This window comes from Prionailurus viverrinus, chromosome F1, assembly GCF_022837055.1.
Source record: "Prionailurus viverrinus isolate Anna chromosome F1, UM_Priviv_1.0, whole genome shotgun sequence".
Classification (NCBI taxonomy): Eukaryota; Metazoa; Chordata; class Mammalia; order Carnivora; family Felidae; genus Prionailurus; species Prionailurus viverrinus.
Window position 1 is genome coordinate 21,687,223 of NC_062577.1, and position 15,261 is coordinate 21,702,483.

A 15,261-nucleotide genomic window follows, 5' to 3' on the forward strand; every position below is an offset into this window, starting at 1 on the left:
ACCAAGAATGATGCTTTACACTATTTTATAACGTTCCTCCTTTTTGCCACTTTTGCATTCTTGCTCCTGTTGTCTTTTAGTGTAGTTAGCTGTGACTTGCTTCTCACCATCAGAACATGCCCAACGTGACAGGATTTATTGTAACATTACACTGATTACATGGTAAAATTATGAGATCCATCTTGCTGAGACTTTCTCCCTTGCTGGCTTTGAGGAAAACAACCAGCTGTGCTGGCAAGGCCCATGTGGCAAAGAGCTGAGGGTGGCCTCTTGCCAGCAGCCCACTAGGGACTGAGACCATCAGTCCAACAGCCCACAGGGAATCGAAACCTGCTAACAACCACACGAGGAAGGCAAGGAAGCCTTGCCCAATCAAGCCTCAGATGAGACTGGCCTGAATGCAGCCTTACAAAGAACCCAATTTTGAGATATTAAATGTATGTTATTGTAGGTTGCTAAGTTTGTGGTACTATTATTATGCAATGATAGATGACTAATATTGATCTCAAGATATTTTATTTTAAAACATTGTTATTATAAAAGTGATACAAGAAAAACAGAAGACAAAGTCATCCATTTATTGCTCTGTCACCCTACTGTAAGTGCAGTTAGTAATTTGTCACCCTTTCTTTATATGCTTGGTGTGTTATTTACATCCATGGTCCTACCCATTCATACACTTCCATATCTTGTTTCATTAATTACATATTTTCTCATGTTTTTCATTATATTCACTACTAATGTTTAATGAGTACATAACGTACCATTCATTGGGTACACTGGCTATCTGTATCTGTTTAATGATTATTTCCCTATACCAGAGGTTGGCAAACTATGGCTCTACATTTGTAAATAAAGTTTTATTGGAACACAGCCACGCCCACTTACTTACATACTGTCTATGGTTATTTTCGTACTACAAAGAGCACATTTGAGAAGTTTTAAGAGAGACTATATGGTCTGCAAAGCCTACAATATTTCCCTTCTGGCCATTTACAGTAAAAGTTTGCTGACCGCTGCCTTAAACTTTTAACTGGTTTACAATTTGGGTTATTACAACTAATATCACTTAGAATGATCTTTGTGCATATAATTTTGTATACTCTAGGCAACATAATTGGGAGGTATTAAACAAAAGTGGAATAACTGTGTCTACTTAACAAAGATGTTTCTACAGCTGGCACTGTCCCTCACCATCTCTCTAACATTCTAGCCAGGATACAATAATGGCACTGGTAATAAGAATGGAAAGCAAGGCCCCGTACTTTCATAGGTAGCACTTCTCTGGTCCCTATTAATCCACCTGTGCATGTACTTTTACGGTTGGAATGAGCATATTTTTACTTTTGGTGTAAAGTCAACAGTAATTGCCACATAAAAACCAACTGGAAGAAAACTTGGGGATTTAAAAGTAAACTAAGCAAACTCTCCAGATGTCAAGGTGTCCATGAAATGCCATTCCAGGCTAGCTGTAGTGGCCAAAAGGCACTAAGTGCGTTGAATAAGAAAAAGGTGACAGTCTCAACAACGTGTAAGCAGTGGCGGCAACGAACAGTGAGGCAGCTATGAGTGGGGGAGACAGAAGAAACACATGTGTTCTACCCCTCTGAACACATCCTAAGCATAAATTTGTATATAACTATAATTAAACTGTCTCCAGATAAGAAAGTTCTAGAGCAACTATCCTATACCTAGGAACAACAACAAAAAATTCTTCTATCTGGGAAAGTTTTATTCTTCAAAAAGAAAAACTTATGGAATGGGACCAGCTAAATCAACCCTAACTATCTCTGAGATAAAGGATGAATCAGGTTGACGGATCTCAAATCCAATCCCAAAGTAAGCATCAGGAAGAATAGGTGTCATCTTCTAAGGGAAATATTCTGCAATTAAAAAAAAAAAAAAAAAGATCAGGATGGACCTTTTCCCCAGTATGGAAGGTAACTTAAAAGCAAAATCAGATAGATATTTAATGTAATTATCCCAATTACACCAACAAAATATATAAAGAAACCATATACAACATATTTACTTTATTAAAATATTCCTATCAAAATGCCAACCCATTTAACATTTTCTAAAGATGTATTCTTTCGGCTGAAACTTTTATAAGCCTTTATATTCCACGTTAGTTAATTATCAAATAATATCATGACTTTATAAAGTACTCTAGGAAATGATGAAATTCTCCAAAGAATAAGTAAATCTAATTATTTTTGTGAAACCTAGGAACATATTACTTTAAACAAAACAGCCAGTTTTCTGAGGTGTGAAAATCAGGTCATTTTTTCCTTGAATTTTCATATTGCAAAGGAAGTTGAATGGCTTGATTCACACTTCAAAACATGTCATAATTTTCTTTTTTTTTTCCACTGTTTACTGATAGTTGCCTCAAAACTGACCTGAGGGTCTGGCAGCATAAATCCATCAGTAAGTTTATAATAGACTATTGTGGAATCGGACTCCACTATGGCCAAAGTAAAAGACATTGGCAAATCTGGATCACCTTGCAATTTTCGAGATGCCTTCAAGATCTCCCTTATCCTGAAAACAAAGCCACAATACATTTAGGATTCATAGTCACTCAATTAATAATAAGATCAAACACTGTAAAATCTTGGGGAAGAGGGAGTCAATAACATTACATCCACAGTGCTGACTCAGGAAATGTCTGAAAGCTCAAATATAAACATCTAAAGTTGCCATCTCATACAGAAAATCCTGCAACTAAGAGCCATTTACTGAAAGCCATCTTTCAGTCCCTTTTGTATTTACCCGTCTCTCCTGATCATCGTACATGAGAGAATTACTGCATTCTGGAACCTACAGAATAGGGTACTAACAGTGTTCGGTGAGTCTACATTGTCTAGGGATCCTGGGCATTCATTGTCCAATTTTCCAACTTGGTATCGTATGGCCGAACAATGTGGTATTCAGGTTTGCTTTTACAAAAAAAAGGTTATGACAAACATTTCCAAGTTTCTACATGGTATTAATCATTTCTACCTTTAAATAGCTATGTAGTATCTATTGACTCAAAATTTACCCAATCATCCCCCTATTTCTATAAAGTTCTTTGAGGCCTTTTAGGGGGAGGAGGGTACTAACAAAGATGTGGTTATGAGGTTAGTTGTTTCTGTTGGGTCTTTCCAAGGATTGGAATTATTGTATATGAATATAAATATTTTTATGGTTCTCAATATGTATTCTGATACTTAACAGAAGCTAAGAGAAAAATATAGAGAGGAATAAAACTTTTTTCTTATAAGGTTATATATCAAGCATCAATTTTATAAAGGATTTCAGTTTGCCTGCTATGGAAAATAATGTACCAAATCGAATATCTAGGTCTTCAAAGTTCTATTAGCTTTTGTTTACCACAAACTAAAAATCCTTATTACCTACTCAATAAAGCCTATGTTCAATAATTCAGTAAAATGTATCCTCCAGAGGAGCTTTCTTAAAAAGGCAAATAAAAAATGATCAGTTGTTTTTTTCATTAAGCTAACCAATTCTCCAGAAATTGGAAAAAGATTTACTGGCATATTAACATGCTACAAGTGAATACATAAATAACTCAATACCCTTGTGTTCTTTAGCACAAGTGTAATTTATCCCCTTAAGTTCTACTTCCCATCCCTAAGTAAAAATTCTTATGGTCACTCTTCACTCATCTTATTAGCTATAAAATCTATAAACAATCTAAAAATAAAAGTCTCTGCTTTGAAGCATTCTTACTACAATAATTATAATTAAAAAAAAAATTATAGAGACTGGAGAATTTAGTGATTTAAAAACAGCAATAAACTTTTAGAAAGCTGGAACTAAATTATTCTTGCTAAAATATCACTTAATCACTTTATGTTACCCAGTGATAAGTGGTTTGTGAAAACAGTTGCTAAAGGCTGCTTACCTACTACCTCTCATTTAAGTGTTCACAGGCATGTAATGATATAAGGAGGGAATGTGTTTCTAACTTTTTTTCCTCAGAGTCAAGCCATTTCTAAAACGACCTTGAGTGAGTCAAGTCAACAATATGGTAATACTTGAGTTGTTAAGCATAACTGTCAGGCAACATTTATTGGATATATAAAATCTGTCTACCTGGCAAAATCTTAATTCCTTTTCAGGAATTAGCAAAACATCATCTTCTCTCTTAAGTCTTCCCTGTCACCTTTCCCCAACATCTAGGCAAAGTCATGTATCTTACCCTACAGACACACCTTGTGCAAACCTATACTACTGTAATTGCTACCTTGTATTTATACCTCTCAGTGTCTGTTTTCCATTGGACTGTACCCATTTTCAGTGCTGAAGATAAACACATTAGCCCAATGCCCAATATTGTAATAGAATATCTGGGCAAAATGAATGAATGAAGCTTTGAACAAAGATTTCATATGGCTAAATATATTTCTGACAAATACTTTTCTAAAGTTTACTATGCAATTCTATTGTACTAAATAAAAGTTTACCTGGTCTTGAAAGATCACGATCATTTTTGGTACTTACTACTGTAGATACCATGGTAGATGGTGTATCAAAGAACTCCCTAGAATTTCTTGAAAGTATCTGCTATTTGCTTGCTTTTGATTCATCAAAACATTCTAATTATTTTATCACTTGTCTCCATACCAGAACTTGGCCAACCATAGTCATCTGTTTCTTCATGGCCAATGAGCTAGGAATGACCTCTGTCTTTAAATGGTACATTTTAAATGGTCATATAAGTATCTACACAATAGCCACGATTTTGCTACTTTGTCCACAAAGCCTAAATATTTCCTACTTGGCCCTTTCAGAAAAGATTTGCTGACCCCTACTGTATACTATGAAAAAGGTTAAAAATACGAATTGTAAGAAATGACCATCAGGGCAGTGTACTTTTTTTCAAAACTATTTATTCAAAAGGAAGAGCAGAAGGAGGTTCTACTTCTAATTAGAATGTAGAAGACCTCAAAAACGGCCATTCCTACCATAACAAAGAAAAAACACCTGAATTTTTTTAAAATATCACATATTTCTTTAAAGGCATAAAAGAAATGTGAACACAGAGTTTAGAGGAAATACACTTTAATGAGAACTGAGTCCTTCTCAGGTAAGTAGAGAACATGAGATAAGCCACTTCCATCCCTGAGGGCAATTGCAAAGTGTGGGCACAGTGGCTAGATGAGGAAGCCAGTCACAGGCGAGCAACTTCACTTTGACAAGAGAAGCCATCAATACCTGTAAGAGCCACACATGACCTAGCATGGTGGACTGAAGTCTGTAGGGACACCAGTCCAATTCACCAACTCTCCTTTATAGGAATAATGCTGCATTTAGGGGACAGCATGAGAAGTTAGGGAAGGGACTGGAAAATAGCAAGCAAGCTCTAATCACAAAGGCCTCAGGAAGACAGAGGTCTGATTCCATTCTCAAGACATCGGAAACTAGAAGAGAATGGAGATAACTAAAGTTGTAACTCAGCCATGACTAATCTTGACTTCCGACTACATTGACTAAATCAGGCCCCGACTCTACTTGCCAGATAGAGGAAAGGATGAGCTCCTTGGGGGCATGGAGTAGACAACATGGGTCTCTTATTTATACACAATGTCCAGACACAGTGAACAATTCTAAGCTATGTGAAGAAGCAAGAAAATGTATCTAATAGGGGTGCCTGGGTGGCTCAGTCAGTTAAGCGTCCGACTTCAGCTCAGGCCATGATCTCATGATCTGTGAGTTTGAGCTCCACATCGGGCTCTGTGCTGACAGCTCAGAGCTTGGAGCCTGCTTCTGATTCTGTGTCCCTCTCTTTGCCCCTCCTATGCTTGCACTCTGTCTCTCCCTCTCTCTCTCTCCCAAAAATAAATAAACATTAAAAATTTTTTTTAATTAAAAAAAAAATGTATCTAATAATCAAGCGCAAAAAGTCAATATAAGAAGACCTTCAGAAAACTAAGGTTGTTGAAAAACTCAGATGTTGGTTGGAATGAATAGCTAAAGACTCTTAAAATAACCATTATAAAAATGTTACAGTATTGAGGGAAAAACACCAACAAAATGGGTAAGATAAAAAAATTTAAGTAGAAAAATGAAAATTCTGAAGAAAATAGACATTCTAAAATTAAAATATATATGTTTTTTCAAAGTATCAACTAGGCTTAGTGGTAGACTACATACGGCTAACTAAAGGATTTAGTAAAGCTGAAAACAGGTCACAAGAAACTGAATTAAAGTACAGAGAGAAATAAGAATTAAAAAAATACATGAGAGGACTTTGGTACAGTATCAGTCTAACATATGTGTAAACAGAATTACAGAAGGAAAGAGAATGGCATATGCCTTAATCCATTCAAGCTGCTACAACAAAGTATCAACATTAGGTAGCTTATAAACAACAGAAATTTATTTCTCATAGTTCTGGAGGCTAGAAAGCCCAGGATCAAGGTACCAGCATGGTCTTGTCCTGGAACAAGGGGCAAAGGATCTTCACCAATTTTGGAAACGTTTCAGCTACTTCTTCTATACTGCTAGATTCTAAATGTGTCCCCCAAATTTCCTATGCTGAAATCCTAACCCCAATGATGATGATATTAGGAGGTGGGATCTTTGGGAGGCCAAGTCACGAGGGTAGAGCCCTCATAAAGGAATTAGTGCCTTGTAAAAGAGACCCCATGAAGATCCCTTGCCCCTCACCATGTGAGGACACAGTGAGAAGATGCTGGCTTTGAAACAGGAAGAGGACCTCCACCAGAACAAGACCATGCGGGTACCTTGAAACAACACAAGAAACAACAGGTATTGGCAAGGATGTGGAGAAAAAAGAACACTCTTGCACTGTTGTTGGGAATGCTAACTGGCACAGCCACTGAAGAATATAGTATGGAGGATCTTCAAAGAGTTAAAAATAGAACTATCTTATGAACCAGCAATCATACAACTGGGTGTTTACCCAAAGAATACAAAGACACTAACTTAAAAGGATACATGCACCACTATGTTTATCATAGCATTATTTATAATAGCCAAGATATGAAGCAGCTGACGTGTCCACTGATGAATAGATGATTTGGTGTATATATATATATATATATATATATATATATATATATATATATAGTGAAATAATATTCAGCCATAAAAAAGAATGAAATCTTGCCACTTGCAATACATGGATGGAGCTAGAGAGTATAATACTAAGCAAAATAAGTCAGAGAAGGCAAATACCGTATGATACCACTCACTTGGGGAATTTAAGAAACCAAACAAGCAAAGGAAAAAAAAAAAGAGAGAGAGAGAGAGAGAGGAAAAAAAACCAACCAAGAAACAGACTCTTAACTCTAGAGAACAAACTGGCAGTTACAAGAGGGAAGGAGAGTAGGGGGATGGGTTAAATAGGTGGCGGGGAGTAAGGAGTGCACTTGTGATGAGCACTGGGAGATATATGGAAGTGTTAAATCACTATATTTATACCTGAAACTAATATATGTTAACTAACTGGAATTAAAATACAAACCAAAAAAATTAATTTTCTTTAAATATCCCTAATTGGCAGAGTATGACAAGGATGGGACACAGATGGAAGGGGGGGAAAAAAACAACCTATTAAGGCAATTTTTACATAGTTTCCATTTCTTAAGATATGGTATCGTTTGAATCAGAAACATATACGTGTGTGCATGTACATGTGCACGTGCATGTATGCGTGTGGCTTTTTCCTAAGGCAAACTGTTTGCGAATTCTAGCCCATATACTAAACTTTAGGATAGAAATTTCCATCTCATTCATATTTGTTTCCAGAGTTCTTTAATATAAACAGCAAAACATTTTCAAATTTACTCAAAACACCTACGTGGGAAACCTAACATGTGAAAATTAGCTCAGAGTTGTAAAAGGGGTTTTGTCTTCAGAGTTGAGAGAAATCACTGTCAAAAATGAAATGGAAGTTCCCATCTCAGAGCTCTGTTTATCCTACTTGTTTGTGTGTTGGGGGAAAACTACCAGTGAGTTTTCTCAGTAGTAACAGAATAAAACTAAAAGCATTGAAGGGAAGTCTTACAAAGATTCTTGTTCAGGATCTCTTCCGGTCTGTTTTTAGCAAATGTTTAAAGCAACGCCATCAAAGCAACGCTATCATTTTTCCCTACTGGAGATCTTCATTGTTTGTCTCCTTTATGGGACCCTGATAAACTCCTAAAAATGTTACTTTGCCTTTAAGTCAACAGACTGCACTCTCTCAATCTAACAGCAACAATATAACAAAAGGTTCCAAAGTTCTACTTTAAAAATCACACACAGTTGTAAAGATGCTGACAACAATGAAGCTGCACTAAAATACTATAATCTCACTTGACTTCTAACAAGTTTGCAGCCTGAAATCTTAACTCAGAAAGCTCAGAACAAAGTTTCCTATATGTGAAAATTTTTAAAGCTCAGTTCTTTGGAAATATATTGGGGAGATGTGTCATCACACAAATCTAAAATAATTTAGATAAGAAAATTATTTATAGGGGCGCCTGGGTGGCGCAGTCGGTTGAGCGTCTGACTTCAGCCAGGTCACGATCTCGCGGTCCGTGAGTTTGAGCCCCAAGTCAGGCTCTGGGTTGATGGCTCAGAGCCTGGAGCCTGTTTCCGATTCTGTGTCTCCCTCTCTCTGCCCCTCCCCCATTCATGCTCTGTCTGTCTCTGTCCCAAAAATAAATAAACGTTGAAAAAAAAATTTTTTTTTAAAAAAGAAAATTATTTATAGTTCTTATTTCATAGAAATCCACATATGAAAAACATAACCTATGCATTCATAATAAGAAGTTCCTGGTCTCAAGTTCACTGTATTTCAAAGGAAAAACCTAAAGAAAGAAATAAGTAATAATGACAGTTGTTGATCAGCAGTAACAGAAGCTGAGGTTTATGACAGGTTTTCCTTCTCATAATTTCAGAGAAGAGCTAAACATACTGGACACAGAGTAATTCTGCAGTTTCATAAGAGCTCACTTGACAAAGTCTGAGGCAAACACATAAGTCTGAGGCAAACACATAGGCAAACACATAGGCAAACCTACACATAGGTAGCCAGGCAAACACTGGCTACTGCCCTTCCTCCAAGGTATGTAAATGCCTTCTGTAAATCTTAGCATTCATTTTTCTGTGACGATTCCCTAACAGAGACTGAGTGATCTCTGAAGATCTGTACGTAGGACAAACAAGTTGAAAACGTTTTTTTAGCTCAAATGTTGTAAAATAGAATGTATAACAGGTTAAAATTATTATTAATTTCAATCCACAGAAAGCAGTGTGTCCTGTCCTCTTCAAGGTGGCCAAACTGTTACATACTGTAACTGTATCAAGCCATACTCCTTGATCTGCCTCGTTATTGGAACAACACGTCATAATGCAACTCTGAAACACAATACAAAATTAAATTGGTGCCCAAGGGTACCAAAGAAGCCTTATTCATTCACAGGCTCGACCTTGATGAAAAGTTTCAAGGATAACAGACCACTTCCTTGGGAATGATGCCAATGTCTTCTTAGTTTAAAAAAAAAAAAAAATCAAGGCAGCTTAAGTCCCAAGGTTGGATTATTGAATAATTAAGTTCCTGTGTGGCCATTCACCCCAGTGGGAAGCCATTCTGCTAAAATAAACTTCAAGCTCTTTTTTTTTTTTTTTTTGAGGCTAAGAGAAAAAATGCTGTGTCAGTTGAAAGACACTGCTGGAACTGGGGGTTTCCAGCAACAGATTTCCAGCAGAGGCAGTATGAGGACACACATTTTGATATGCAGGGAACCAAATGACAGAAATTGTTGTATCAGTTATTAGACTTCAGGCCTCAAATAAAATAATGGTCATTAAATGCATTTGTAATAAAGTATATACTTTTGGAGAGAAGAAATATTTTTTGATTACAGGGAAATAATGGAGTATCCTTCAGTGACATATGTAGCACTTTAGGATTAAATCTTATAACTAAGAACATCTCTTCAAACATCCTAAAAAAGGAACTCAATTATTTTTAGTAACCTTTTACTCCACCATTAATGTTAGTCCTTTCCTCAAGACACTAAGGAAAAAGAAGGGTTGAAAGGTGGTTGATGCCCAATGAGGATATAAATGAAAAAGAATTTAAGAAGTAAGGAAGCTATTCATAGCACTGGCTGAGTGCCTCTTCAGACCTGTGAGTATTCTTTATCTGCAGATGCATATTATAGTTACAGTATAAAATGTGGGAAGCAGTGATAAACCTTGCAAATGGATGGATTTTTCAGACATTCTAATTTTCTTTGGAAACTCTTGGAAGGTTGCTTGTAGCGTATCTTTATGTTCTTTATAATGTTACTTAGCAAGTCTCTGCTGCAGGAACTGAGTAGTCTGAGAGTTCATTCATTCATTCGTTCATGCATTCAACAAATACTTAATTAAGACCAAGTACTACCTAGACACTGGGGCAATAGCAATAAAAAGAGCAAAGTTCCTGCTTTCATGGATGTTATTTTCTAGTGGAGGAAGGAAGATAGGAAACAATCAAAGACTACCAAATATATAATATATTGAGTAGCAATAAATGTGGTAAGTGTTCTAAAGGAGGACTACTTTATCAGCTGCAATTGTAGAGCGGGTGATAGATTACACCAGAGTAAGGACAGTGTAGCACAAGTGGGGAGAAATGACAGATTTGGGATATACTTTTAAGACAGAACTGCCAGAATTTATTGATGTATTAATTTGGGGTATGAGAATTAGGTGGACTAAAACTAGTAAGAGATTATAGCAAGGTTACAGGATACAAGGTTAATATAGAAAAGTCAAGTAAGTGCTTTCTTATATACCAGCAATGAACAACTATAATTTGAAATAAAAAAGACAACATCATTTATACTTGCATAAAATAGGCATAAACCTAACAAAAATATGTACAGGATCTATATAAGGAAAACTATAAAACTCTGATGAAAGAAATCAAAAGAAATCTAAATAAATAGACAGTCTATGTTCCTGGATAGGAAGGCTCAATATTGTTAACATGCCAATTCTTCCCAAAGACAGCTACAGATCTCAAGCCCAAACAAAGCTTTAACAAATTATTTTGTGGATATGGACAAACTGTTTCTAAAGTTTATATGGAAAGGCAAAAGACCTAGAATAACATAAGACTGAAGAAGATCAAAGTGAGAGGACTGACTTACCCAACTTCAAGACTTATAAAGCTATAGTAAATTAAGACCATGTTGTATAGGTGAAGGAATAAACAAATAGGTTAATGGACTAGAATAAAGAGCCCAGAACAGACCCACAAAAATCCAGTCAACTGATCTTTGACAAAGGAGCAAAAAGCAAGTCAATAGAGAAAGAACGGTCTTTTCAACAAATGGTGCTAGAACAATTGACTATCAACATAGAAAGAAGATGAATCTAGATACGCTCCTTACACTTTTCACCAAAATTAACTCAAAGATGATCATAGATCTAAATGTAGAACACTAAATCATAAAACTTGTAGAAGACAATATAAGAGGGAATCTAAGTGACCTTGGAATTTGCAACGAGTTTTTTAAAATTTTATTTTAAATTTTATTTTTATTTATTTTGAGAGAGAGAGATAGAGAACAAGAAGGGGAGGGGCAGAGAGAGAGGGAAACAGAATCCCAAGCAGGCTCTGCACTATTAGTGGGGCTTGAACTCACGAACCATGAGATCATGAGCCAAAATTAAAAGTCGGACACTCAACCAACTGAACCACCCATACCAACTGAGCCCCTGGTGATGAGTTTTTAGATACAACACCAAAAGTGTGACCCACAAAAGAAAAAATTACTTAGCTGGGCTCTGTTAAAATTTAAAACTTCTGTTATGCAAAAGACACTATTAAAAAAATGAAAAAACAAGCCACACGGTGGGAGAAAATATTTGCAAAACACGTGTTTGACAAAAGGACTCGTATCCAAAATACATAAACCCTTAAAACTCAACAAAAAGAAAAACAACCAGACCAAATAAAAAAAAAAAAAAGTGGGCAAAAGATCTAAACAGGCATTTCACCAAAAAAGATACACAGGTGGCACATAAACATATGAAAGATGCCCAACATCATATGTCATTGGGAAACTGCAAATTTAAAAACACAAGATACTACTTATGCACCTATGAGCATAGCTAAAACTCAAAACACAAAAAATGCCATGGTGGCAAGGATGCATATTGCTAAGTGAAAGAAGCCAACAGGAAAAGGCTACATACTGTGTAATTTCACCTATACAGCATTCTGGGAAAGGCAAAACTATAGAGAAATTAAAAGTTCAGGGGCTGCCAGGGGTTCAGGGTAGGGTCCAAGGGATGAATACATGGAACATAGGGGATTTTTAGGGTGGTGAAACTACTCTGTATGTAATGGTGGACACATGGCATTATGAATGTGTCAAAATCAATAGAAGTGTTCAATAAAGAGTAAACCCTAATGTAAACCATGGGATTTAGTTAAAATCATGTGTCAATATGGGTTCATTAACTATAACAAATGCACCACACTAATGCAAGATGTTAAAAATAACACTAATAAACACTGCATTGGGCTGGGGCTTATATGGGAAACCTCTGCACTATCTGTTCAATTGTTCTGTAAATCTAAAATTATTCTCAAAACTAAAGTCTATCTATACAGAGAACAGCTCCAAGGGTTTTGGCCTGAGCTTCAGAATGAATAGAGTTGCCACTGACAGACTTGGGGAAAACTGCAGAAGGACCAGTCTAGGTGACAAATTGAGTTCTTTCTGGACATGTTATTTGAGGTACCTTTTAGATCTCAGTGGTGATATCAAAAAGGCAGTCAAACATGGAGAGTTTGAATTGGAGACATAAATTTGGGGGTCCTCAGTATATCAATGATATTTAAAACTGGAACCAGATGAGGTTTTCTAGGGAGTGAGTATGAGGAAGAGAAAAGCTCAGAGATCTAAGCTTTAGAGCATTTTAACATGTAGAGGGGAAAAAGTTCAGCACAGGAGGCAAAGAAATGGCAAGTGATGGAGAGTTATTAACCTCTTCAAATCCCCAAGTTCTATTCTGCACTAATAGCCTATCATTTCCTATCTCTTCAGATGTGTGTATTTTAATTGGAGTCTTTAGAGAGAATGGAAACAAACATTACAATTCCTAATATTCTCATTCAAATAATTTCCCACCTTTGTGTCAGGATATACCTGTGTCTCTCAAAGGCCTCAAAGAGGCAAAACCCCTGCTCTAACTTTCTCTTGTCTTTGGATTCCATTCTGCCTCCCTTGATCTACTACTGCTTACCTGGAGGGTGGTTACTTTTCTCATATTCTGTCTGTCTCTCCTTCCCCCCCACTTCTTCCTCATTCTTCCAACCCTCATCTCTCTCACATCACACACATACACAAATACACACGCACGCACACCCTTGTTCTAGGGCTTTCTCACCAGTTGCAGACAGGTACTCCTTCTGCCGTTACTAATACTCTGTCATAATAAACCATTTGCAATTTTCAGGCTCTCGGTCTTCAATACCTGGCTCATGATGTTACTTCTGCCAGGAACTTGCATTCCTATCCCCATTCCATATGACACGCCTACACATATTTCAAACAACTGGTCTTGCAAGAACGTTCTCAGACTCCCCCACCTCCCACACCACCAGCCGAGGCTGGATCTTCTCCCTCTGCAGTCTTCCTCAGTGCCGTGTACACACCTCTCATTACATCTCTCACACTGGATATAAACGCCTGTCCGTCTCAGCTCTAGACTGTGAGCATTATGAGGGCAAGGTCTGTGATATTTTGTACCCCTTACGTCCAACACATAACAGGCACCTGGTAAATGAATAGAAAACCTAGAAAATACTGCCTTTTTAAGTACCTCTAAAGGCAAAGCCTGCTTCTACTTTGCTCTAGTCTATAATTACATTTATGTTCATTATACTTAATGTTAAATAAAACTATAATTATATACATTTTTAACATTTTTACTAAAAGGTACATTATTTTGGTATAAGAACAATAAATAAAATATTAATTTTTCCCTACACATCTCAGTGTTTTAAAATATGGGTTCTTTTTCTTCTCCCAATAAAAACACTGACATAACATATTTAAAGATAAATGTTTGGTCCATTTTTATTATCTGGGTTACTGCTGTGAAAACACATAAACAGCTAATATTTCTAAAGTAATCATGTTCTTTAAAAAGGGAAAATTACTATCAATAGTTTTTAAACAGAATTATTTAAAAGCTGTATTAATTCTAACAGAGAAAAAAGAACTGCAGCTTTTTTGATTCAATGTTGGAAGAAAGGTGAGTGCATTCTTTTGAAAACAATGTAGGGGCCCCTGGGTGGCTCAGCCGGTTGAGGGTCCGACTTTGGCTCAGGTCATGATCTCATGGCTCATGAGTTCGAGCCCCGCATTGGGCTCTGTGCTCACAGCTCAAGCCTGGCGCCTGCTTCAGATTCTGTGTCTCCCTCTCTCTCTCTGCCCTCTCCCTCTCACAATCTCTCTCTCTCAAAAATAAAGATTTTTTTAAAAAATATTTTTAAAAAGAAAATAATGTTGTACTAAACAGGTTGATAGGGCTTAATAAGCTGAGCATCAAATTTAAAAAAATCACAGACTACAAATCCTAATTTTGGCTCTGACACTCATTTCTATGTGTAATGAATTGTTTTCACCTCTCTTACCACATAAATTCCCTTAACTGTACCAGGATCAAGGATCTTGACGGAAGAGTGTTGATGAAACCAAATGACTACAGTTCTTAGACTGTTAGCCTTACAGCTGCTGAACTAGCAGATGCCCAATTTGGTATATGGAATGCTGAACCTTTTTCTAAGTTTCTAGAGTAATATTCAGATTGGAAGGTACTAAGAAAGAGAACATTCAGAAACATTTTGTCTCAGATACAATGGCTGATGGTACCCATTTTAGAGAGGTTATCAATCACCATAAATCAAAATAAATGCCACTAATTTCTGGGAGTGGAGGGATGAAATCGCCGCTGGAAAATCTATCCTCACACGAGCTATCCACTATCCTCTGGACCAAGAGGAGAGGACCGTTTATAATTTAGTCAGGTTTCAAAAGGATGAATGATTAATTCATATTACTAAGCAAGGAATTACAATTCTTTGTAATATAAGAAATCTACAGATCGTTTCAAAAAACAGTATCTTAACTATCCTTGGTTTTCATAATTGCACAAAATACTTCACTCAGCTCTTTTTTAAACTTATAATATCCATAAACACAGATAAGCATAAAATGTGGCAACTGT

General features: G+C 36.4%; 1 protein-coding gene across 1 annotated transcript in view; it reads right to left on the reverse strand.

Moving 5' to 3' along the window:
* Positions 1-499: 499 nt before the first annotated feature.
* The window catches only part of TSEN15 (tRNA splicing endonuclease subunit 15), a 29,366-nt gene continuing 14,604 nt past the window's right edge, over positions 500-15,261 (reverse strand). The window contains exons 4-5 of the mRNA XM_047840396.1: positions 2,403-2,544; positions 500-1,883 (exon numbers count right to left, since the gene is read on the reverse strand). Coding sequence (XP_047696352.1) covers positions 1,863-1,883; positions 2,403-2,544 — 163 coding nt within the window. The 3' untranslated portion in view covers positions 500-1,862. The remainder of the gene's footprint in view (positions 1,884-2,402; positions 2,545-15,261) is intronic.